At 36.3% G+C, this 27,130-nt stretch overlaps 1 protein-coding gene across 1 annotated transcript; it reads right to left on the bottom strand.

Annotated features, from left to right (window-relative positions):
• Positions 1-23,475: 23,475 nt before the first annotated feature.
• Positions 23,476-24,183, bottom strand: LOC131597175 (uncharacterized). Its single transcript, XM_058869885.1, has one exon. It carries the CDS (start codon positions 24,181-24,183, stop codon positions 23,476-23,478), a length of 708 nt encoding a protein of 235 aa, XP_058725868.1.
• Positions 24,184-27,130: the final 2,947 nt, after the last annotated feature.

Raw genomic sequence — 27,130 nt, forward strand, 5'->3', positions numbered from 1 at the left:
CTATGGTTTCTTATTTATTATCTTAAAGTTACAGACAATATAAGGCTTTCTTATATGATTAATCTATCAGGTTTCATCATATGCTACTAAATTTGAATAAAACCAAAATATAGTTGCAACAAAACAAAAATAAAGGAAATGTTACATACACAAAATCTAAAACATAAAAAATACAGATTCAGAAGAACATAAACATTTCGAATACCTTATTCTCTTGGCATATCATTTCTCTTGGTGTCTATTACCATTTACTTCTTTTAACAACACCAAAACCTAAAACATCTCAATAATAATTTTGTAACCACACAAAGTTATTGTCACAAAATTTGAATTAGAACAAATTTTGCACATCACAATGTCATTATGGGATTATAATTATGCTAAAAAAAAGTCCCAGCGAAGAACTTTCAGAAAGAAGTATCATTACCACAGGGAGAGAGAACAAGAAATAAACAACAAAATTCAAATTGTGAAATTTATGAAAGAATGCCACCAGAATGGACTTAATCGAATAAAAATTGAGGAAGTTATGTCATTTTGAATCTTGTCACATAGTGCCCGAAATTCCATTTTGGCAAATAAATCATCATGCTTTTGCAATATTCTAGAATTTCTAGTACAGAATTGGCCTTCGGTCCGAACATAAGAAATGTCAGAGACATCGAGACGGAATTGCTGTTAAAATTTCAGCCAAATCTGATAAGCGGTGCAAGAGTTGTGAATTTTTTATCGTCCAAAAGACAACAGTTCAATACATTTTTCCATTGTATAACCTCACGTAAATTATCGACCCGAACATACGAATTTTAGTAGACCTCGAGAGGGAACTTTTGGCATATGGCTCGCTTCAACATGATATTTCGTTCCAAAGTTATAAATTTTTAAACATTCAAAACATAGTGGAACGGTAAATCCGAATCTCAGATAATTTGCACTTTCGGGCATCTTCCATCAAAGAATTGACTCTCGGCCCAAACACAAAAGATGTAAAGAATGCCAAAACAGTTCCAATTTTGAGAGAACTCTATCCATACAACCTTCCAGTCATAAGTTATGAATTTTGCACTTGCACCGTGAAAACTGACTTTTGCACTAAACTGTCTTGAAACAACGCAAATTCTTGATTCGAAGCACATCGAAATGCGAGAATTCTTGATATGATAGGGATTTGATTGGTCCATGATGATAGAGCTTGATAAAATCTACGAATCCGTACCGCACTTCAAGAAACCTGAATTCTTGATTCACTGTATCGACTAACTGACAGAACAATAATTTCTGTTGTAGCTTTTGAAAGAGGGAACCTTGATCCTGTAATCATAGAGCCAATGACACGTATATATGCATATGGTCTAATACAAAGTCTAAGCCAGTTAAAAGAGATAGGAGGACAAACTTTGGGGTACCACAACAGGTACCCAATTTTCACTAGGTCCTTGTATGTGAGTGAAACTTAGGTTTCCTTTGAGGAACTACCACAGACTTCGCATTCGGGATAGCAACATTCGTCAACAAAATATTCTTACTAGCATTATAAACATTCATTGCACCCCATTCAAAAACATTTGAACCCGGTTTTTCTCTTGCTCCATATAAACCATTTCTTGATCCAACATCACTTTTTGCTCCATCAAACATATATACTTATCAAACATCTCAGCGAAACTCATCAAACTCTTCGACACCTAGAAATCAAACAAATAAAAAACAAATAAATAAATAAATAATAAAAACTTTAACAAAGCGGTAATTACTAATTAGAAACTTAGTTAAGATTCAGATCAAAGTGAGCCAGACCAAATTTCAGAGAGCGACTGAACGAGATTTAAAGAGGGAGATATGAGATTCAAAAGCCGGGATATGGGTTTCAGGTGAGAGCAAACAAATTTTCTAACTTTCTCGCGAAATCGTTCTAATTTTCGATGAGAGAAAGCAAGCAACATGAATTGATAGAGTAGAGAGCTATGTGTTTTTTATTGGAATTTTTAGGGTTTATGAATATTGTGAGAGAGGGAGTGTTTCAAGAAAGAGAATATAAGTCGTGTTTTCACAATTTTTTATTTCTTTTATTTTTTTTTAGAAAATAGAATATTCATGAGTAATGAAATGATTGAATATTATGTATTCAATTTTTTTAATAGGCAATGACATTAATAAAGGAGTATAAGGGGTACTCAAACCGAAAACAAGGCGGAAAACTTCTACCACTTGAAACAAGCAAGTGGAAGAATATTCCAAATGTGAAAATTATAATTTTCTGCTAAATTATAGAAAGAAAGAAGCCATTCCCAAGAGTTATAAATTATTTTCGTCATACTTTCGGTAAAACTATACGGCTCATTCTTGAAAATAAGCGCATTTCGCCTATTCCAAATGCACCAAATTGTGGCTAACCATATGAATGCTACAATAGTCCTCTTGGCTTTTGACTTCACCTTCTCTGGATTCCAAATAAACCCCTCGAAATCCTCCACGGATAAATTGTCCAACGGACTGATCCACTCAAAAACCTTCCTCCATATGGTAAAGACAATGTTGCAGCCCCCTAGAAGGTGTTGTAACCTTTCCTCTTCCAAAAAAACAGAAGACACAGTTGTAATCATCCAAAAAATACCCCTCTTATTGATTTGGTCCTTCGTTGCAACTCTATCATGACAGATTCGCCATCCAAAAAACAGAATTTTCGGAGGCGCTTTAACCTTCCATATAAACTCAGCCGCCTTCACTAATCGAGGATTGAGAGGTGGACCGGTGAGCTTTGCTTTGAACCTCACATAACAAGAATTCACCGTGAAAACGCCGTCGTTTGTACTTCTCCAGCTGAAACCGTCCGGAACGTTCACCATCGGGACAACATGTAGGAGGGTTCGTTATTTTTGGTATAAGAGCGATGAAGGACGACGTGCAACCTTTCGTGAGTCTTGCTTTGTCATGAAAATCCTCCACGAAATTGATTACACCCTCCTTAATCGTTTCCCAAAAGTGTTCATAGAACTCGAGGGTGAAACCATCCGGGCCCAGGCTTTTGCTACCGTCACAATCCCAAACCGCTAACTTAACCTCCTCCTCCTCCTCATAAAAAGGTCTCTCCAACCACAGACGATCGGCCTCACTTAAAGAAGAGAAAGCTAATCCTTCCGGAACAGCCCTCCTGTTATTCGTTTCTTTGAAGAAAGATTCAAAATGGTTTTTCACCTCATTTTTCACTTCATCTACTCCTTCTACCTGACCCTCCTCACCCTCCAAAACCGTTATTGAATTCCTTCTTTGTCTCTCCCTAATTGAGTTATGGAAGAAACGCGTGTTCTTATCTCCATCATTTAACCAAAGTTGTCTAGACTTTAGTCTAAGCATGCTTTCTTTCACGAGAAGATTTTTCCAAAACTCGCTAGTGGCCTCTTTTCTAGCTTTCACATAAGGGTCAATATCACAATCAAAGTTTTCCACCACCAAATTGTCAAGGCGTTGATCTTTTCCACCTCTACGCTTACTTTTAGATCGATCCAACCAAAAACCTCACGATTCCATATTCTAATCTAAGCCTTCAAAAGTTTTAGTTTCTCGAACAAGATAAAATCTCCTCTACCTTCAATCTTCAATTTAGCCCATTTGTTGCAAATGAAATCCTTGAAGTCCTTATGATTGATCCACGCATTGTTAAATCTAAACGGTTTAGGACCCCAATCAACGACCCCGCAATTTAGATTTATTGGAGCATGATCCGATAAATCTCGAGTACCAATCCTTTGGTCAAGAACACCCCAATCATCATTAAGTTTAGTAGACAAAATTGAAACAAATATTCTAAATTTAGATTTAAGGCATTGCTCTATATATATCATCTCATTTGTACAATGTAAGATCATCAAATGAAAACAAATATTCTTTATTATTAACCTTTCTCAAATCTATATATATTCACGTAGGTATCTTCCACTCTTAAATAACGGTATGCGATTGCTCAACTTCTTTAGATCTTATTCCTCTATCTTAATATCAATTAATTTCGTTCTTATGTGATTTTTTTTTTATAAGCTCTTATGTGATCTTTTAATATCTACTAAATCTCATTCTAAATTATGCAGCATCATCCTTACCGATTAACATGAAGATTATTCATTGGGCAGAAAATTTTACGATGCAATCTGATTGGTTTTTTGTTAGAGTTATATATTTCTTTTAATCGACTATGATTTTCTTGATTAAATAAGGTGAGTTTAGTTTGCTTAGCCTTATGAAAATCTTTGTGTATGAGTTAATACTAATGTCTCAAACCCAATTAAAGGTCATGAAACACGATTCCAATGTCTTTGAATGTATTAACCACAATTTCATATGTAGTTTAAGTTCATTCAATTTTTACATTTATTTAGAAGAATGAAAAAGACAATAGATAAATTTTTGAAAACATGATCAAATGATCTATGACATCGTCTACAAATTTAATTTGGACCAACATTAAAAAGCGTAAGAATTGTTTAATATTGCTTACCAATTATGTTTCTGGTGATTTTGTAAACAGTAAACCAATACTCATGGCGGAAGGTGAAATTTCGATTTCTTTATTTGAAGGAAATGTTTGTGGTGAAGAAATCTTAATACAATATCTTGAGCTATCTTCTAAAATCAGAGGTAAAACTATACTTCATTTCTGCTGATAATTAGTTATTTAATATATTAATAATCTTAATTATAATGCTAAAAGTAATTATAATTAATTAAGTAGGAAGAAAAAATCAACCTAATAGATTTGTTTAACGAATATTACAAATCACTATTTCCAGTCAAATATTTATAAATAATTAATTTCATTGTATCTCAACCCTTATATTATTCAATTGCACGATCTTTCAATTGCATGATCTTTCAACACGTGGAGGAATATTTAGGCACACTCTTTTAAATTTGTATTATGTGAGTTTGATGAGACCTCTGATTTAATTGTATATAATTTCATTCTAGAGATCTCACTTTTTGTTTGAGGCCTCTAGTTTATAGCTATTTTCATGCTTTATAGTTGTTCACTTAATTTTTAAGGGTGACAACCATATCTTCAATATAAAACAATTTAAAAATATTTAGCTGCATTAGTATTTTTCTTAATGGGCCAAAGGGATAAATGAACTTATTCCACCATCTACTAAATTTTGTTTTAAATTATGCAGCAGAATCCTAAAAGTTGAAGACGAAGTTATTTTATTTTGCGAAAATTTTTACAATGCAATCAGAATGGTCTCTTTTGAGAGTCATATTTTTCTTTTCAATGACTGTGGTTTCCTTGATTAATTAAATCAAGTGAGTCACAATTTTATCTTCAGTAATGATTCTCGTTATCATTAAGATTTTGAAGTTTGTGTTATATAAATTGTTATGGTGAAGTGCTTGTATGTCGTTATGATCCTAATTTATGCTTGCTAGGTATGTTTGCACTCTTCATTTTGTATAGTTTGGAACATATGAATATAGTTAAATTAATTATTAATGTAATTAGATTATAGGTTAAATTTGTATCTGGTATCATGCCATAAATAAATCTAAATTTTAATTGCATATAAGTTTATTTATTTATTTTTCTTTTGGAATGAGCATTCAAGGGATCTAACTTTGAGCCAAAGCTACATATATTGCTAATAAATTAAGAGTTAAAAGATAGTGCATTGCGAGTTTAAAGTAGTTTTATATTGTTCTCCAATAAAAAAAATCATAAATTTGCCATGTCATTAATTTTGTTTTAATAAAAAAAAATGTTTAATTGGATATATGATAGAGATTGATTGAAATTGTAAAAATATTTTACACTGTCAGTGCATCACTCATTTCTCATAAATTAATGATATAATGAATTCATTATTTATGTGCAGTTGATATTCAAAATGTAATTGTTTCGTCTCTAAGGGTTGATCCTTCGTCTCTTCCATCATGTTGCAAAATAATTCACGTGTTTATATTTAAAGTGGTAATGGATGCATATGTGGACAAGTGAAAGAAAATCTACAGGGCATTTATTAATTATTAATTGAAATACACTCGTCGATACTTTTTGGGATAGAGAATTTCTTTAGCCACCTTCTAACCTTCTTGCCCACCCCTAGTGAATTTACCACACTACCCCTTGTTTCGGAAGTTCATTTCCGAAACGGTGCTTTTTTTTGCAAAAAAGGTGTTTTCGGAAATGAACTTCCGAAAAAGTGTTTTTTTTAATATAAAATATTGATTTCGGAGATGCATCTCCGAAATAAAGTTAAATTTTCAGAAAATGTGGTGTTTCGGAAGTTCATCTCCGAGCGCACCCCCCATGATGGAATTCGGAAATGCACTTCCGAAGTTATGTCTGGACAGAAGCAAAATGAAAAATAACAACGATTCGCTTTATTTAATCGGGTGAAGATTACAACGATAATATTACTGAAAATCAAAGTTACATATTGTTGAACACGGGTAGGTGGGGATGAGTCAACATTTTGATAACGTCGTCCGCCGATCTTTGAAGTTTGGCGTCCAACTCGATCGGGCCTTTCGAAGAAAATTGGTCGAACGTTGTCCACATAACCGCTAAGTCTTCGTCGTTCTTGATCTCAAAAGGTGTGAACTTAATGTCTCCCTCGTCGTTAAGCGATGGAGAGCGGTACTCGAGCTTGACAACCTTTCGATTCTCGGGATAGCGCAAAAGCGTGTTGAGCGACGGTATCAATTCCGCAAACGGCGTGTCGCGCGAGAAGCGAAATTGGAACGGCATCGGGTAGCCGGTTTCAAAGTAGACGAATGCTAGGTGAGGGTAGGTTTGTGTCATTTGTGTTTTGTGGTGTGAAGAGAATGAAGAAGAGTGTGTGGTATTTATAGACTTATTGGAGCATTGATGGCCCAACAAACCTTATCCTGCCTCAGGGGACATTTCGGAAATGAACTTCCGAAAATAGGCTCCAGACATGTATATTTCGGAAGTTCATTTCCGAATTATGCAGAAAACAGACTTAAATTTTGCATTTTGTTGATTGCTTAGTGTTTTGTGTAAACAATACCAAAGGAATTCAAAATAGACATAAATTAGACATTGATGACATAAAACATACTTATATTATATATGTATTGAATCGGTCCGATTTTACATGATAAACAACAATACATACAAAAAATGATCGTTACAAACAAAAAACGATCCGGAACGAACTAAAATTCACCGAACCAATCGGTGGATCCTAAGTCCAAAGTAGGCACGTTCTTCGAATGCTCTCTATTTTGCTCGCGCTCCTTGCTCATCATTTCTTCAAACTCCGCCATCCTCGCAACGAACGGATCCGGCCAAGTCTCCGCCTCATTTGAACGATGTGTCGTCCATTGACAAGAAGTAGCCGGTATAGGACAACCCGGTTTCAAAAACACTTGAACGAAGTGCCGCGATCGTAGATACCCGATGCATATGACGCGGCCCGACGCGTCCAACGGCGGTCGACTATGAAGTGGAAATAAAGTCTCACATAATCCGAACCTCGTCAAATCGACGCACACCATATCATATGCACTTGCTATTAGATGACCCATATCAGTTTTCAGCATAAATTTGTTGAATCAATGTAGTGAAATAGGGGATGAAATGAGAGATGTTTACCTGAAATTGTAGCTTTCTATGCCCCCTTTAACATGATCAACGGTTTGAAACTTGCTTTTAGGGCGAAAAATTGATGGAGATTGATAGGGTTTAGAGAGGGTTTTGACAAGTTTTTGGAGAAAAATGATGAAAAAGTGAAGGAGGGAAATTTGTATATGCAGCAACAGTTTCGAAAATGAACTTCCGAAAATATGCACGGATTTTGAATTTTTTTTAGTTCGGAAATGAATCTCCGAAAACATCAAATTTTTGATGTTTTCGGAGATTCATTTCCGAACTAAAAAAAAAAAACAAAAAAAAAATAACTTCGGAGATGCATCTCCGAAGCAGGGGCAGTTTTGGGATTTCGCTGGGGGTTTCCCCCATAGGGAGGTGGGTAAAGAAAAATTCTTTGGGATAAAAGAAATATCCTCGATAACAATCCATAATATTTTATTTATTGATACCAAGTGTACATATATTATCAAATGACTAAAAGATAATATATTTTTAATACGAGAGTTCTATTTTACGCCCCTTTGGAATGATCTCTATCCATATATTATCAAATTTTAAAGTTTTGAGTCATGACTAAAAGATTAACCCTTAATGCTAATTGTTGGGTCTAATATAGGCGTAGAATGGGGCTTAAATAGTCTTTCTCCAAAAGCTTTAAAGCATCTAAAAAAGAAATTACTCAATTGATTAGATGCATAAAGGAATTCTATAGTGATAAAATGATAATGAATCAAACAAACAAAATATGTATTTAATTTGACTTTATCTAACCAACACATTTGAATAGAACTTGACTAATTAATTAAATAATCTACAATTATAAATTTCAAGAATTAATCATTAGAAAGAATGTTTAGCACACAAGATCTAACATAAATGTAAGCCTAAATATTAAATTGCTATAAACAATACACTATAATCATGTGCAGACTAAAAAGTGATTTAGATCAAAGAACATGCAGCTATGCAGAAATTAAAATATATGGATAGATAAAAGTCTACATATCAATTTACACGTGTTCAATGCTTCATCCTCGCATATATCTAGTCATGTCTTCAATGGCAGGCAATTGAAAGCTCGTTAGTTGAAAGAAGTTAATGACAAGTGTTGATCAATAATGAAGTTACTCAAGAAGATTGAGCATTGATGATCAAGTAAAAAGTTAAGATGATTGATCATGATTAAGGTAAACGTTGCAATTCACATTATATCAATTTGAAGCTAAGAAATTTCTTTAAAACTTTATCTATAATATTCTTAAACATAATGCATTCAAAGAAGTGATGCCTAGCCTTAACCAATTGTGTTTTTCACTTCTGGCTTAGTGCAAATTGATTACAGTTATGTCATGATCGATTACGAGCTTTTGAAATTTGAATTTTTTTAACATTAATATGTAATATATTATAGTCTTACTCTTAATCATTATAATTTGAAAAATGAAAACTCTAATAATGCAACATGTTTGTAAAACAATACAAGACTTCATGGAACTATTTCAAATTCATGCATCTACTAATAGAAGTTCTTAAGGGTGTATACAGGGCTCTATACTTCAGGAAAAAATTACCCTTTCATAAAACCATTTTCATACAATTTGTTCTAGGCCAATCAAAAGCCCTAAATAACGACCCAACCAGGAGTTGGTCTAATCGAAAGGATCCAACATATAAAGTCGGCATACGTGAGAATCTAAGATACCCTTTATTATTTCCTTTTTCTAATGTACTTATATTGGACTCTTAATTGATTTAGGTGTTGGAGTGCTAACCTTGCAGGTCCACCTAACGTCACCAATTTAAGGTATTCCATCATCGATCCACAACGATTCTGGTTCTATAATAGAATAATGGCGCTGTCTGTGAAAATTGACTCCTAATTTCCACAAATTTACATGAATAGATTATCCTCTATCTAAAATCATATCTTTATTGGAACCAATGAGTGATGGAGATAGTTACCCCAATTGCACCAAAGAACTCTATCAAATATTTTGATCCCGTTTCGCCACAACTGTTATCAACCAATGAGTTCCAGAGTGCAACGACATCCAGCATAGACCCGTCACCAGAACGACTTTCCATGCAATAATTGACACTAGAACGCAAAGATAATATCGAAAACACGTAATTGGGTACAGACTCGAAAACAGCCCAGAAACCCATTTTTTTAATAGTGTGACTGGTTACGCAATGGAGTACTTTTAGTTTATCGTTTCCACAGGGATTGGTGCGATATCACCGCCGTTTTATAGTTTATATTGTTTCGAGTTAAAGTTACTTGGAGTTTGGTTTCGATTTTTGGTAACGGAACTGTTCGATCTCATACAAGAATTGATAAACTAGATATGTGGTTTTAAAAGATGGTAAAAGAATGTCAAAATTAGGTTTTAATAATTTTCTTCATATGTATTTTCTTGATAAAACATGTGAACTTATCAATGATAAATATAATCACATATCCTCTCAATATGTTTCATGTCTAAACCATATTATGAGATTTGCCATTTTTATCCTTAAATGATCTCTCAACCTAACTATCAAAATGACAACATCCAAGGCTTAATATTGGTGAATATCAACTCACAAGGCTATTTCTAAACTTTATTAGTTGATAGATGAAAAACCTAGTTCAAGTCTTGAAAACTATTTCTCAATAAGAAAACAAATCACATATAAATATAAACACAAGGTTTTTCACTATATATTTATCATCACTTGTTCACATACAAAGGATCAAAAGAAATACATAATACAAGATAAATTATCTACCTCTAATCTTGACACCAAGAAGGATTTAGCCACCCATTTCCATGGTGACTTGAGCAACAAGTAAACAATGAAGCTTTATGAACATCAAACTTGAAGTCTCAAAGATTGATGGTTAAAAGCTATGATTTGGCTTAACAATGGAAGATTTAGGGTTTTAACACACAAAAACTTGGTTTTTAGTTCAAGAGAGAGAAACAAAAGATGGAATGAATCATAAAATATCTACAAAGTACTTAAAATAGCATGGTCTAAATGCCCAGATTCGCTGGGCGGCTGCAACGCTACGCCGGACGGAACCCACTAAAAGGGCCACGTGACCAGCACAGTGCAAGAGAAAAACCAAAAAAATATCTTCTTTCGCCCGACGAGACAAATGCTCCGCCGGGCGGACACTAGGATGAAACATGGTCAAAAAATCATCCTCTTCGCCCCCTGTCTCGCCTCCATCTCGTCGGGCGGAGCTGCGCCTGCAAGCCATGCGTCGTGCGAGTAACATAAAACACTGACACCTTCAGTGTCGTCCAAAACATTGATTCTTCGGCACTTTTCTCGACTTTTTTGCACTTTTGCAATCACCTAACACTGAAACACTAGAAAACATATTAAATACCAGATAATCACATTTACTAAAATCACTTATTTACATAAGCTATTTTACTAAAAAGCGTAAAAAATGGGTAAAAAGTGTCACAAGTCTACTTGAAAAACTAACTACACTTGACACTTAACAAAATCTCCCCAACTTGAATCTTTGATTGTCCTCAATTAAAGGAAAACTCTTAAATCAACACAACAAATTTTTAAAGCACAATACCAACCGGCAAACTTGAATGGTTCAAACTCAACAATTGCCCGGTCAAGATAATTTAATCACTTTGATCGAGCTATAGCACACGCAATGAATCAAACCCTAAACACAAACTTCAAAATATGCAAACTTTGGTCATAGCATGTTCATGTATGAATCACCTAATTACTTAACAAAACAAGGATTGTGCACAAAATTTACAATGGACAAAACACTCTCGCTAATAACTATGTTAACATCCAGAACAATTCATGCGTTCATCCCAACATTTCACAAAGAAAACCACGAAACAAAGATCACAAAGGACTTTTCTCGGTTGTAACTTGGCTTAGGTTAAAAAGAAAGGATATTATATATAAGGCCATTGAAACGAAAAATGGTAAGAAACAAGAAAAACAATTCTCAATCTGATAAATTCATTCTTGCTCAATCCACAACTTCTCAAAATTCACTTCCTTCTTTTTTCTTTTTTTTTTTCACAATGCATCCTTTCTTTATTCTATTATTTTCTTCTATATATATATATATATATATATATATATATATATATATATATATATATATATATATATATATATATATATATATATATATATATATATATTCTTATATACTTTTTTTTTTCTATTTTTGGAATTTCTTGAAAGATGCATTGTCCACCATTCTTTCTTTCTTATACTACTCAAACAAGAACAACTCTCCCCAACTTCACACTTTTCTTTCTCAAGAGACAAGAATTGTTTTTTCAAAATAGAATAAAGGTTCAAGGGAAAGTGTTTAAACAAGAAAAATATGAGAATGAATCAACATTGACTAAATTTTCTTTGATCAACAACACAATTACTAAGTGGTTATCTTAATAATTTGTTGGCTTGCAATGGATTCATTCATACAACTTTCGGCTCAAAAGGGTTTACAAATGCGCACACATTAACAAGGTAAATTAAAGCCCTTTTAGAATGGTACTTTTTCTCAATTACACAAACAATGCCTTGATCCCTTCTAAGTTCCACAATTTCAAATGAACACAAGATTTGGAATGAATCGAACGAGCTAAACACAATTACTAGAAATCACATAATTTTGGTGAACAATGGAAGCTACTCACATCTATGGTTATGTCCTAATGATTCACACATGAACACATATTTACAAAATGATGCATAACACGAATTTTGCATTAAGTGTTAATTTCATTATCGTGCTATCATTCTACAAAGCGATTAAAGTAATACCTTCTTTGCACACTTTTAAGAATTTTATCATCACCATCCAAACTTTTGAGTTGATACAAACTCTACATTTTTTTATCACACGTGCTCCTTGTGGAACCAAAAACCTAAACAATCAAAGTTAGAAATATCAAAACCATACTTAAATGTACAAAGCAAAAATTAAACAAACACTAATAATATAAAACCATACAAAATCACACATTTAATACTAAACTTTTAATAAAATCCAAAATAAAATTATCCAACAAAAATTAACAATCAAGTACCAACATAGTACTAAAATACCAACATCCACAAGTTACTAAACACTAAAACTTAAAAACATAAGAACAAAATAAACTAGTAAAAACTCCTAATCAAGAATGTCATCACCAATCTCATCACTATCACCACCAACATCCGCATCAACCACCCTCGCAGAAAAGAAAGGCCTGCCCTCAGGCCAATTCGCATAAGCGGCATAATCCTTGCGAGAAGGAAAAGGAGGGACATCACCCAAAGGTGCAGAATGATGCAGATACATCTGCCTCATAGAGTCCAAAAGGAACTCACTAGACCTTCTACCGGCCTCCAAAGCATCCCATGTATAATTAAATGAAGCCCTTAACCTCGGATCCCAATCCTCATAATCAAGAGTCTCACCATGCTCACCTGCAGCAGAAGACTCACCAGCTTGCTTCTTATTTTTCTTTTCAGCCAACTTTGCTGCAAATACCTAATAATGTAATAATCATCCACCGCATCTCTCTCTCCCTTTCGTTCACCACACTTGGAAAACGGACACCCTGCTTTTGACACAAAGAAGTAATCAAACAAGGACAAATGATAGGAGTACTAGAATGTACCCCAGGACGACGAGTGTTCTCAATGAAAATCTTCATCTCATTAGCAATAATTTTAGCAACGTCGACCGTCTTATTTTCCAAGATATGGTGAACAAGCAAAGCCACATCAAGAGGTGCAGAAGACATATGAAACCTAGGCCTTATGTTAAACACAATCAGAAGCAACACCGCCTGAGCTAAAGGAGTCTTATTAATCCTGTTGTTTCTTATCGGCTCCTGGCTGTTGTTCAACTCCACATGCTTTCCTGGTTTAAGAATCACACAAGAAATTACCTCTTGGTCTTGATGAGTTCTTCGTGCTACAGAGAACTCATCAGTCACAGTAGCTGGATCACGGGGGTTCCAAGGATGGCCAAGTAACTCGCTAATAGCATTACGTGAGAAATCTATTTCTTTACCTCGCACAAAAGTCCTGTAATGACACAACTCCCCCTCCGGCTGAAGAGCATTAGCATAGAACTCACGAACAATCTCATAGTTGATGCAATCAACCAGAGTGAGCAAACAAACCCACTTCTTCGCATTGAAGATGTTAGCAATTTATTTACAATAGCCATCTGTGTCAATTACAAACTTCCTCTCCGCCAAAATCTTTTTCTCTTCCAGCATAGGCATACGATCCTGGTGGATGGCACTTCTGAACCGCAACTCATTGTCGCTACCGCGAAAAATGGAATCAGAGTCGCCACTAATATATTCATCCCATCGCGGGAAAGGAATATCAGAAAACCTAACTCGAAACAGGGCACGGGAGTCGGTTACGCAAGGGGAAGGTGCTAGCACCCCTCACGCCCATCGTACTCGATGGTATCCACCTATGTTTGTTTCTATCTAAAGGGTGTCTAATGTCTAAAACCTAAATGCGAATGAATGCAAAAGAAATACGGGGAAAAGAAGGAATTATTTACAAGTGTGCTCGCTTAGGCCCCGCGACCCAATGCCTACGTATCCCTTACAAGGAATCAGAGCTACCGTAGTTCGGCTCTATAGTTTCCATTTGTTTTGTGTTTTTTATTTGAACAGCGGTTAAGGTCACAATCCACGATGCTCGACCTTTGGAGACTTATACGCCTACTTTGGAAAGGACTTAACTTGTTCTTAAGCGCCTAACAAGGCAAAAGAATGAACTTGGGTTTGTGTTTTTTATGTAACTACATGATGAACAAAACCCAATACAAGGTTCCGCACCACTTCGTCACTTTGTTTTAATTCGAGCCTTTATTAAGTGTTTTAAGTGTTTTTGGTTGGGTATTTTTTAAGGGAATTTACTTTGCGATTTGAATCACATAAAAATGTATAATGATCGAGAAGCAGATTAGGGAATGAATCCCACTCACTTCTATCCCATTATATAATGTTCAAGAAACAGATTAGGGAATGAATCCCACTCATTTCTATCCCATTAATTAATGTTCGAGAAACAGATTAGGGAATGAATCCCACTCATTTCTCTCCCATTAAGTAGTGACCGAGAAACGGATTAGGGAATAAATCCCACTCATTTCTATGCCACTAAGTGATTGAGAAACAGATTAGGGAATAAATCCCACTCATTTCTCTATCACTTTCTTGATGTGATTCGCATCTTTATTTTATTAGTGTTTTAATGTTGAAAAGAAAAAGAATGAACAAAGGGGAACTAACCTATTCTCTAATCTAAGTTATTCTATTCTACAAGTGGCCCTAAGGTCAAGGATAAGGGATCTCTACCTATGTTATCATGCATAGATTACAACCTAAGTTGTTCTATGTGACTAATCTTAATGAAGATTGAAGTCACCACCCTAAGGGAACATGGTAAGCATATAGTAAGAGATGAGAAAAAGCAACAATCAAGGTAGGTGACTTAATGAAGTCCCTAACCAAGTCTACTCCTAAGAGAGACTACACACAATGATTCCCAAAAGAAAACAATCCACAAAAGGTGGAGGAAGAACAAACAATCGTCGCCTCTTAAACTAACAACAATCAAAGTATGAAAGAAGAGTCAAAGCATAATAGTGGGGGAAGAAAGCCCTAGGGCAGTAGAAAACCAAGGAATTAAGTGTCCTAAATCAAACACAAAAGCATCATGGCAACACACGAAAATATTCACAAGAGGTTACCAAAGTATCGCATGAATCGTTACTTAACAATTAGTGAACAAACATCAATTAATTAAAACAAAAAGCGAATGAAAACATGAACTAAATTTGAGGTCAGTAGCATATTATATCATTTATAGGTCTAGGGCTTTGTACCAATCTACGTTAGTCAATTAGCTTGAAACAATATAAAGTTCTAACAAAAACTAGACAAAACTAGGTCAAAACTAGTTAGTAAGTTCAAATGGTGAATGAAGTTAGAAGAATGTGGGCAAATGATAGAAGTCAGTAGATAATAACCTCTAATAGGTATCTAAACAATCATGGAATCAAGTCACAAAGTTTCATACAAAATTATAGGTCATTTGGACTAGTTTTGATACGATCGTTAGCCAAAAAACAAGTTATTTACATATGAGAAAGAAAAATCAAGTAAAATAAGAAGAAACGATTTAAAAATCTAATTCCAGGTCTTAGGACCTCTAAACATCCCTAATCATATGTACAAAAAGAACCTAAGTCAATTGCATAAATGTATTTCAATTTGAGGTCACAAACGTCACAATTATCTATTAGAAACGCATGTTAATCGAGTTAAACGAAACTAACCACATACCAATCAAAACAAAGAATTAGGAATTCATTTTTTTACACACAATATCATGGATTAGTCTACAGTAACCATACCAAAATTGGTGATTAAACTCTGATCCTAAGGTATTAAACAAAATTGATTTGCAAAATCTATCAAAACCAAAGGAAACATGAACATGCCAAAGCAAATGATTTATTAAAAATAGTAAATCTAATCACAAAAATTATGACAATTATCTAAACACAAAATTCAATCTAAAACATATTTTTATAGATTTTTTACTTGGTGAGAAAATGATTTAGCAAAACAAAAGTTAAAGAGGAAACAACTTGTAAAACAACATGCAAATCTGCCTAGGACTGGGGGTAAGAAAGTAAAGAAAGAATAAACTGGATTCCTTATCAAAAGCGCTTGGGCCCAAATCAGGGGTGTGAAAATCAAAAGTGGCGCTAGGGCCCAGCAGCATGTCCATCATTTACTTTGTTTCAATTGTTATTTCCAGCATATCATTTATTCACAATCTATGTCTACATTTAACAACGTGACACAAAAAAAATAAAATGAATGAAACTCAATTGGTCATGTATCACTTAAAATACTAAAGGACAAAAATGAAAATCCCAAACCAATCATAGCATGACAACGCATCCACCCAATGATTTGAATAAAACAAAAGCCACAAACTCATGGGAAGTAAACCAATGGCGAATTGACACGTACGCAGGCGGAAGAGAAAAAAACAAACAACACAGACGCCGGAGACGGAGCTCCGGTCGTCTTCTCTGATCGGCTCGCCGGCGGAGGTGCCTCCACTTTTCCAGAAATACAAAAAGCTAATACCTTTCCCCTCGCTTTCTCGCGTAGAACACGAATCGATCATTAGTTTTTGTCAATTCTAACTCTAACATCCTAACCGAACGCGTTTTCAAAACCCTAGCTTCATAACAAACTCACCAAAGAACAAACTAAGCACATCAATCAATTTCGATCCATTCACAGAGTTCAAAAAGACGATTCATCCATCCAAACAACAAGTTTCACACGCAAACCGAATTCATATTCAAAGGCAACGAATCATGCATCATATGCAACACCTTCAATGCAAACATTGTGGTCTAAATCCTAACCCAATCCTTGATGACGGGTTCCAGGCCTATATGCTTCTAAAGCCATGGCAAGAATCACTTACTTGTTGGATCTTGGACTGCAAAGGTTAAGAACACTCTGCTCCTTTCTAGATCTTGATGTTGACTACACTGATGATTCTTGAATGGAGGTAGTTTGTTTGAAGATAGTGGTGGAGGATGTTGATGTGAAGTTGTGCTTGATTCTGTTATGAGGATGAAGGCGAAGAGTAAATGAGAGAGATGAAGTTGTTGTTATGGTGATGGTCGATGGTGGATGTAGGTGGTAGTTGAAGATGATGATGGAAGTTGAAGGTTCAGTGAAAAGAATGGTGGTTAGAGGCGGTTGTGGTGGCCGGAAGTAGTTATTGGAGTTGGTTACGGTGGCCGGAGTTGGTTGCTATGGTGGTTAGGGAAGGTTGGTGGGAGGATGAGGGAGAGGGAGGTGAGAATGGTGAGAGAGTGAGAAAAACGTGAAGCTGGGAAAGAGAAGAGAGTGAGTCCTTTGAAACTGAGGGAAAAAAGAATGGAGCCTCCCCGAGATTTGTGAAGCTGTTTGTTATTTATCGTGAGACTGCATGGGAGTTATCATGTGTTGCATGAGTATTGTGGTATTTTCCCTTCCAAACTTAATGCATAAGTTTGAAGCACATGTGGCGAGGCCTTTCTTTCTTTCGTGCATGCTGACTTTTCATGACCCAATGGAATAATGCAATGTTATGCCTCTGATGCTTAATAATCACACTGCAACATTTTTCACGTGAAGCCTTTGCACTAGACTAGAGTCTATTTGAATCACTATGCCTTAAGTTCATGCATTACTTTTGGTACATGCATGCATAACTCTTTCTTCGCATTACCGAATAACTCGAAATCGATACCGTTGTAAAGAGGAAACACAATTGAATAGTATTGGTTGTTGGAAGGTTTTTTTTAATGATGGTCATGGCAGCGTGAAATTATCCTCAAAGAGTTTAATCATTATTGACTTAACATTTCCGTATCACCGAACCGGACTTGCGCTGTTAGCTATTCCAGAGTAGCAATCTTTGAAACTCTCTAGCTTGTTATTCAGGCACTTAAATGTTCACTTCTTGTATCCTTGGGAAAACCTACTCACCATAGATCGATTTCGGTGTTGAGCTCTTGGGGAAGAACTGCTCGAAACCGACTCAAAACGTTTTGGAATTTTGTCTCTTGCCACTGCCATTGTACACCGAGAATCCTGCCATATTTTGAAGTTTCAACAACTTCAAACGTCCCACTTCGTGCGATCATTTCTCACTGCACGCTCACTCAAACGCCTGACTATTGCATTCGATGGAAAGAGGAGGCAAAATAGAACAAATTTCGTGTTAATAGCCTATTGAATTGAGTTGGGAATCATTCTGTAATTTGGTCTTGAAATCAGCCTCCCTCATGACTCCAAGTTCTGGATTTTCTTCAGCAAGTGTTGGCAATTCCCGATATCAATCCGTGACTTTCTCCCTTGCATAACTTTTGATCCGATCCTTGTTTGAAAATGTTTTCTTCTACACAAATGTAGGCTGCCAGGGGAAGAACAACTTTGTACTTATCCTCATTCCAAAATAATGCTTGTAACCAAATGAAACATAGACTCAAAGTCAGCTGCCTGGCCATTGTGCATTACTCAGAATTTCGCTAAGTGCCCAGTATCCATTTCCTGATGCATCACCAACTTCTCGCGCATGCCACTTTCGATCTAGGCGCCTTTTGAAGATGACTTCAACTATGAAGTTTTAGCTAGCCATGAGTTGTACAATTTTGCTCTTGGCCTCATTCCGAATCGAAACCTCTATCCACACGTAAATTAGGCCTAAAGTCAACCACATAACCATTCTTAAAATACTCCAAAAATCTCTAAGTTACCAAACTTTCCACTTTTAGCAATCCCAAATTCAAGTAACTTCCAATTTTGGTAACTTTTGACAAAATCTTGATTTTCATTCACTCCTTTGACTTTTTTTGACCAAATTCTCACCACAAACCAATAACATGATAATTGACTTGATTTTTAACAAAAATCCCAAAAAGTCAACTGTTTGACTTTTCAACCTCGGATGAAATTCCTGATTTAAACCAATCTCCCATTTGACTTCAATCAAACATCAACCAATGAGGATCGACTAAACGCTTCCACATGGACCTCATACCACTTCACTTAACATCCGCTCCTGATTAAAACGTTGACCAAAAAGTCAACAGGGTTGACTTTGGTCAAAACCCTAATTTGGAAGACAAGGTGACCTTGCAGCTTGCATACTCTATTCAATACCTTGAATTGAGGATTGTGAAACCCTAATTTCAGGAGGACTTCAACGAAGATGACTCCACCCAGTTAAAACTAAGATCCACTCTTTTAACCAAGAATTTCTTCAATGAAAACCTCTTTTCTTGCCAACCTTGAGCAGTAACTATGGTATGAATGAATGTATGGGATGAATGACCTAAATGAGATATGCACATGAATGTGATGTGAGGGATAATCAGGAATAAATAAGTGGGCAAATTTTGGGGTGCAACACTCATCAAAAGCTCTTGGCGGAGGATTCGAGCTACCGGCCTCAGTTGCACCTTTTTGTGACTTTGCTTGCTCCTCTACCTACCGAACATCTGCACACAAAAGAAGAAACCGAAAATAGAAATCCACCAAAATTGTTAGCAATAAAAACCACACCACAAACCTTTAGAAAAAAATTTTTTTGCAGGTCTGAGGTGACTTGCCCGGCGAGCCAGAATGCTCCGCCGGGCGAATCAAGCGAAACAGGAAAAAAATATGCAGAACAAGTCTTCCACATCCAATCAAATTCACAACCTATCCCTAGCATCCTAATTGTTCCCTAATCAATTCTAGACTAATCTAATCTATTTCAAACCTAGGGTTTTCAAATCCCTATCTAACCACATGCTTCTAACTCTTCTTGCAATGAACACTAAAAGAGAGAAATTGAAGCTTACCTTTGCTTGGAATGTTGGAAGAGATGAGCAAAAATGGAGGATTTGTGAGCTTGGACGAGTAGAAACGGCTAGGGAAAAAATGAAAGGGGGAAATGAAATTGGAAAATACTTTGAAACGTTCATAAAAGAGTGGGCCTCACTCTTTTACCCCATTCAGCAGCCCACGCGCGTGACAAGCTGTCACAGAAAACGTGCCTTCGCCCGGCGAGACAAATGCTTCGTCGGACGCTTCACACTAGAATCAGCAAAATTTGCATTTTCAAATTACAGGCCCCTTTCCTCACATACATTTAACAACCTAAATTTATCTAAAGCAAATAAAACAAATAAAACATAATAAAATACTTACAATGCCGGGGTGCCTCCCGACTAGCGCTTTGTTTAATGTCGGTCAGCTTGACGGTTGTAGGTGATCAAGGATCACCAAGAGCGAGCACACTTGTCTCCCGATTGAATTCGCAACCACGGTACACTTTAAACCTTTGGCCCTTAACAGTCCAAACTTCTTTAGATTTCGGGTCTTGTACCACAATTGCACCAAAATGCTTAACTTCTTTGACCAAAAACGTTCCAGACCATTTTGACTTTAACTTTCCCGAAAAAAGTCTTAAACGGGAATTGAACAGAAGCACCAATTGACCAACTTGATAATCTTTTTTCTGGGTTTTGCTATCATGATAGAACTTGACTTTTTCCTTGTAAATTTTGTTAGAATTGTAGCCATTAAGTCTCAATTCATCCAACTCATGAATTTGAACTTTCCCTTTTTCACCGCCCAAGTTCGGATCAATATTCAAAAATTTCAACACCCAAAAAGCTTTGTGCTCCATTTCAATTGGTAAATGGCAAGTTTTACTATACACCATTTGAAATGGAGTTAAACCTATGGGAGCTTTATAAGCGGTACAATATGCCCATAACGCATCGTCAAGCTTTTGTGACCAATCCTTTCGCGAACTTGACACGGTTTTCTCAAGAATTCTTTTAATCTCTCGATTTAAAACCTCTCCTTGACCATTGGTTTGCGGATGATATGGTGTAGCAACCTTGTGCTTAACTCCATAATGCTCCAACACTTTTTCAAGTGGAGCATTGCAAAAATGCGATCCGCCATCACTCACCAACACCCTTGGCGTACAGAAACGTGAAAAAATATTCTTTTTCAAAAATTTGATTACGGTTTTACCGTCATATTTTGGTGAAGCAATCGCTTCCACCCACTTAGACACATAGTCTATCGCGACCAAAATGTATTCATTGGCAAATGAGGATGGGAATTGTCCGACGAAATCAATTCCCCAACAATTAAACACTTCCACCTCTAGGAAGCTTTGTAGGGGCATTTCATCTGGTCGACCAATTCCACCACTCTGTTGACAACTGTCACTACTCGATACATGATGATAGGCGTCTTTAAACAACGTAGGCCACAAAAAACCCGCCTGAAGGGCTTTGGTTGTCGTACGCAATCCATTATAGTGGCCACCATATGGTGAATTGTGACAATGCCACAAAATAATTTGAGATTCCTCACTAGTAACACATCTCCTTAAGAGATTGTCACTTCTTAACTTGAATAGATAAGGCTCATCCCACACGTAAAATTTAGCATCGGATAAGAACTTCCATTTTTGGTTCCAAGTTAAATCTTCGGGAATCCACCCGGTCGTTTTATGGTTAGCCATGTCCGCGAACGAAGGTCTAACTTGGACCATAAACAGATTCTCATCCGGAAATTCTTCTTTCACCTCACTTTCAAATTTTGTTACCCCGGTATTCACTAACCGAGATAAATGATCAGCTACCATATTTTCGGACCCTTTTTTGTCTCTCACTTCAAGATCAAACTCTTGAAGCAAGAGAATCCACCTAATTAGCCTTTGTTTCGAGTCCGGATTTATGAGCAAGTATTTGATAGCTGCATGGTCAGTATAACACACAATTTCTGAACCAATCAAATAAGGACGAAATTTTTCCAATGCGAACACAATAGCGAGAAATTCTTTTTCGGTTTTCGCGTAATTGATTTGAGCTTCATTTAAAACTTTGCTCGCATAATGAATAGCATGAAAAATTGTGTTCTTTCTTTGTCCTAACACGGCACCCACCGCATAATCACTCGCGTCGCACATGAGTTCAAAATCAAGGGACCAATTAGGAGTGACGATTATGTGTGCGGTAACCAATTTTACTTTAAGCTCTAGGAATGCTTTTAAACAAGATTCATCGAAAAGAAATTCCGTACCTTTGTTGAGTAGATTACTCAAGGGCTTTACAACATTGGAGAATTCTTTGATAAATCTTCGATAAAACCCGACATGTCCTAGAAAGCTTCGGATTCCTTTCACATTCAAGGGAGGAGGCAACTTCTCTATCACTTCAATTTTTGCTTTATCCACCTCGAGGCCTCTTAAAGAAACCTTGTGGCCGAGCACAATTCCTTTGGTAACCATAAAGTTGCACTTCTCCCAGTTGAGAACCAAATTCGACTCCACACATCGACATAGCACGGTATCAAGATTTTTTAAACATAGATCAAAAGAAGGACCAAAAACCGAGAAGTCATCCATAAACACTTTGATACACTTCTCAGTCAAGTCAGAAAACATATCTTGCATACACCGTTGAAATGTTGCCGGTGCATTACACAACCCGAAAGGCATTCGCCGATATGTGAAAATACCGAAGGGGCATGTAAAAGCGGTCTTCTCGTGATCCTCGGGATCGACTACAATTTGATTGTATCTCGAATACCAGTCTAAGAAACGATAGAATTGTTGACCGGATAGCCTATCGAGCATTTGATCCATAAAAGGCAAGGGAAAGTGATCTTTTCTCGTAGGTTGGTTTAGCCTACGATAATCGATACGCATCCTCCATCCCGTCACGGTTCTAGTAGGAATTAGCTCGTTCTTTTCGTTACGGATAACCGTCATTCCACCCTTCTTGGGCACCACATGAACGAGGCTCACCCAAGCACTATCCGAGATCGGATAAATCATCATGGCTTCTAACATTTTCACTACTTCCTTTCTCACCACCTCTTTCATTACCGGAGTCAATCTTCTTTGTGGTTGAGCCACCGGTTTAACGTCGTCCTCCATCAAAATCTTATGCATACAAAAGGAGGGACTAATTCCTTTGAGATCGGAAAGAGTCCATCCCATAGCTTCTTGATTTTTTTCTAAGACCACAAGCAATTTTTCTTCTTCACCCTTAGAAAGGGCATTGCTAATTAGAACCGGCTTGTTTTCATTTTTCTCGAGGAACACATACTTCAAGTGTGAAGGAAGCATTTTCAATTCAAGTTTACTCTCCTCTTTTGTAATTGGCCTTTTTAACTCATCAACTACCTCTTCCAAAATAGAACTTTCTTCTAATGCTTCCAATTCCTTCAAGCATTCCTCCATTTCTTTCTCTTCATCTTCATTTAGAATTTGAAGAGCATTTTGAGAGCTCTCTCAAGAGGAGTAGATGCATGACTTTGCTTCTTCACTTGCATGATTGCTTCATCGGTCGCATCCACTCGAAAGCAATCACTTGTATCATTTTTATGCTTCATCGCTTCAAAGAGATTAAAACACACTTCTTCATCCAGAACTCTCACTTTCATTAGACCGTCATCGATATCTATCATCATCCGAGCGGTTTTCATGAAAGGTCCTCCAAGTATTAGAGGTCTGTCATAATCCTCCTCCATCTCAATCACCACAAAATCGACCGAGAAAAAGAACTTATCAACTTTAACTAACAAGTCTTCCGCAATCCCTATAGGATGAGTGGTGGACTTGTCGGCCAATTGCAAAGTCATCCTTGTAGATTTCAACTCTATATTTCCAAATCTTTTCACAAGAGATAATGGTATCAAATTAATGCTAGAACCTAAATCTATCAACCCTTTACCGACATAGACACTTCCAATTATCACCGGTAGAGTAACTTTTCCCGGATCGCTTTCTTTCTTTGGTAGAGTTCTTTGAATTATAGCACTACAACACGAGTTCACGGTTACAACCTCTTGATATTCAAATCTCCTCTTCTTTGTGATAACATCTTTAATAAATTTATAATACATAGGCATTTGCTCCAAGGCCTTGGAAAATGGAATATTTACTTGCAGCCTTTTAAAAATATCCATGAACCTAGCAAAATGCCTAGCATCATTTTTCTTCGATGGAGCATGGGGATAAGGTAGATTTTGTAATGGTATGAAAGTCTCTTTTTTCTTTCCTTTCTCTTTTTCTCTCTTTTTCTTTTTCTCTTCTATCTCATGATTTTCTTTCTCAATTAATTATTTCTCTCTCTCATTTTCAACTAAGTCACCCTCAACATTTTTTTCTACTTCAATCACTTCATCTTTTTCAAATACAACAAACTTTTCCTCAACTACCTCTCCAACCCCCATATCAATAGTTCTACCGCTACGGGTTAGAATAGACTTACAGTGCTCTCGAGGATTTTCTTGTGTGTTGGCCGGAAAGCGACCTTTGTGTTGGTCGGCAAGTTGTTTTGATAATTGACCAACTTGAATTTCAAGATTCTTTATGGCCGCATCCGTACTCTTTTGGCTTGCAATTGACAATTGCATGAATTGGCTTAGAGTGTCCTCCATTGAAAGCTTAGTTTGTTGAGATTGTTGTGGTTGTTGAGGTTATTAATTGTAACTACCTAGATAAGGATTTCGACGATTTGAAGGACCCGAATCCGGTATCCATCCTTGTTGATAACTTTGATTACCTCTTTGTTGGTAACCTTGGTTATTTTGGTAAGGTTGTTGTTTTCGTCCAACGTAGCCTTGATTAGGATTTGAAACATAATTCACTTCTTCACCGGGTGGAGGACAAAAACTAGTTTGATGATCACCCCTACATAATTCACAACACATCACTTGTTGATTTTTAGTAGGGATCTCGTGCATCTCTTTAAGTTGTTGAGCGATTTTCAACATTTGTTGAGTAAGCAATTCAACTTGTTGTGTCAATAACTTGTTTTGAGCAAGTATTGCATCATTCGTGTTCAACTCAATAACTCTCGGCTTTCTTTGTAATGTACTAAAGTTGTGTTGCCCTTAATGATCATTCGAGGCCATTCTATCAATGATAGCAACTGCTTCTTCAGCACTCTTTGACATCAAAGACCCACCCGCAGTAGCATCTAAAAGTGTTTTCGGTTGTGGTTGAAGTCCATTTCTAAAGATATGGATTTGAGTCAATTCATCAAATCCATGCCCTTTGCCTTTTCGAACCATAGATTTGAACCTCTCCCACACTTCATTGAGAGCCTCACTTTGACTTTGTGAGAACACAGAAATGGAAGTTTTCGCTTCCATGAACCTCTTATGTGGAAAGAACCGATCAAGAAATTTCTCCTCTAACTCGTTCCAGTTAGTCATGACATTGTGTGGTTGATCAAGATACCATTCCTTAGCTTTTCCTATCAAGGAATGAGGAAATAGTCTCTTGAACACCTGTTCTTCTTCGGCCTCCGGAGCACCAATGGTTCCGGCTATCTCATAAAACTTCGTGAGATGAGTGAAAGGATCTTCGTGATCTAATACCGTGAAAGGATTTTGATATAACAATTGAAGTAACCCCGTTGTCATCTCGGAGTTCCTTCCATTGTTTTGATCACGAGAAAATTGAGCATTCAATTGAGGGCTATTAACACAAGGCCCTCGAGGTGGAACAATGCGGATTTTTCTGCCATTTCTCCCTCAACTAAGTTTTCAACCGGAGTTGAAGAAGAAGAAGATTCTTGTTGTTGTTTTCTTTCCCTAGCTAGTTGTCTCCGTCTACGTGTCTTGCTATTCTGTCTACGCGCAGTCCTCTCAATATCAGGATCAAAAAGGAGTTGAACTGCAGGTACACGTCCTCGCATAAACTCTATTCTGAAAAGCTAACCAAGCAAATTAACAAAAACAAGGAATAAGAACTTATAAATAAGAGATTAATTATAAGACTCAATACAAAACAAACTATTGAAATGCTTGCAGTATCTAAACAACAATCCCCGGCAACGACGCCATTTTGTTGAAAGTATATTGGAGTACTTTTAGTTTATCATTTCCACAGGGATTGGTGCGATATCACCGCCGTTCTATAGTTTATATTGTTTTGAGTTAAAGTTACTTGGAGTTTGGTTTCGATTTTTGGTAACGGAACTGTTCGATCTCATACAAGAATTGATAAACTAGATATGTGGTTTTAAAAGATGGTAAAAGAATGTCAAAATTAGGGTTTAATAATTTCCTTCATATGTGATTTCTTGATAAAGCATGTGAACTCATCAATGATAAATATAATCACGTATCTTCTCAATATGTTTCATGTCTAAACCATATTGTGAGATTTTCCATTTTGATCCTTAAATGATCTATCAACCTAACTATCAAAATGACAACATCCAAGGCTTAATATTGGTGAATATCAACTCACAAAGCTATTTCTAAACTTTATTTGTTGATAGATTAAAAACCTAGTTCAAGACTTGAAAACTATTTCTCAATAAGAAAACAAATCACATATAAATATAAACACAAGGTTTTTCACCATATATTTATCATCACTTGTTCACATGCAAAGGATCAAAAGAAATACATAATACAAGATAAATTATCTACCTCTAATCTTGAAACCAAGAAGGATTTAGCCACCCATTTCCATGGTGACTTGAGCAACAAGTAAACAATCAAGCTTTATGAACATCAAACTTGAAGTCTCAAAGATTGATGGTTTAAAGCTATGATTTTGGTTAATGATGGAAGATTTAAGGTTTTAACACACAAAAACTTGGTTTCTAGGTCAAGAGAGAGAAACAAAAGATGGAATGAAACATAAAATATCTACAAAGTACTTAAAATAGCATGGTCTAACTGCCAAGATTCGCCGGGCGGCTGCAACGCTACGCCGGGCGGACCCCGGACCCCACTAAAAGGGCCATGTGACCAGCATAGTGCAAGAGAAAAACCAAAAAAATATCTTCTTTCGCCCGACGAGACAAATGCTCCGCCGGGCGGACACTAGGATGAAACATGGTCAAAAAATCATCCTCTTCGCCACTTGTCTCGCCTCCATCTCGCCAGGCGG

The sequence above is a fragment of the Vicia villosa genome, linkage group LG4, assembly GCF_029867415.1.
Source record: "Vicia villosa cultivar HV-30 ecotype Madison, WI linkage group LG4, Vvil1.0, whole genome shotgun sequence".
NCBI classification, from domain to species: domain Eukaryota; kingdom Viridiplantae; phylum Streptophyta; class Magnoliopsida; order Fabales; family Fabaceae; genus Vicia; species Vicia villosa.

Coding starts and splice junctions, on each gene's coding strand:
- LOC131597175 (XM_058869885.1), bottom strand. CDS start 24,183: ATGGATATTTTTAAAAGGCTGCAAGTAAATATTCCATTTTCCAAGGCC.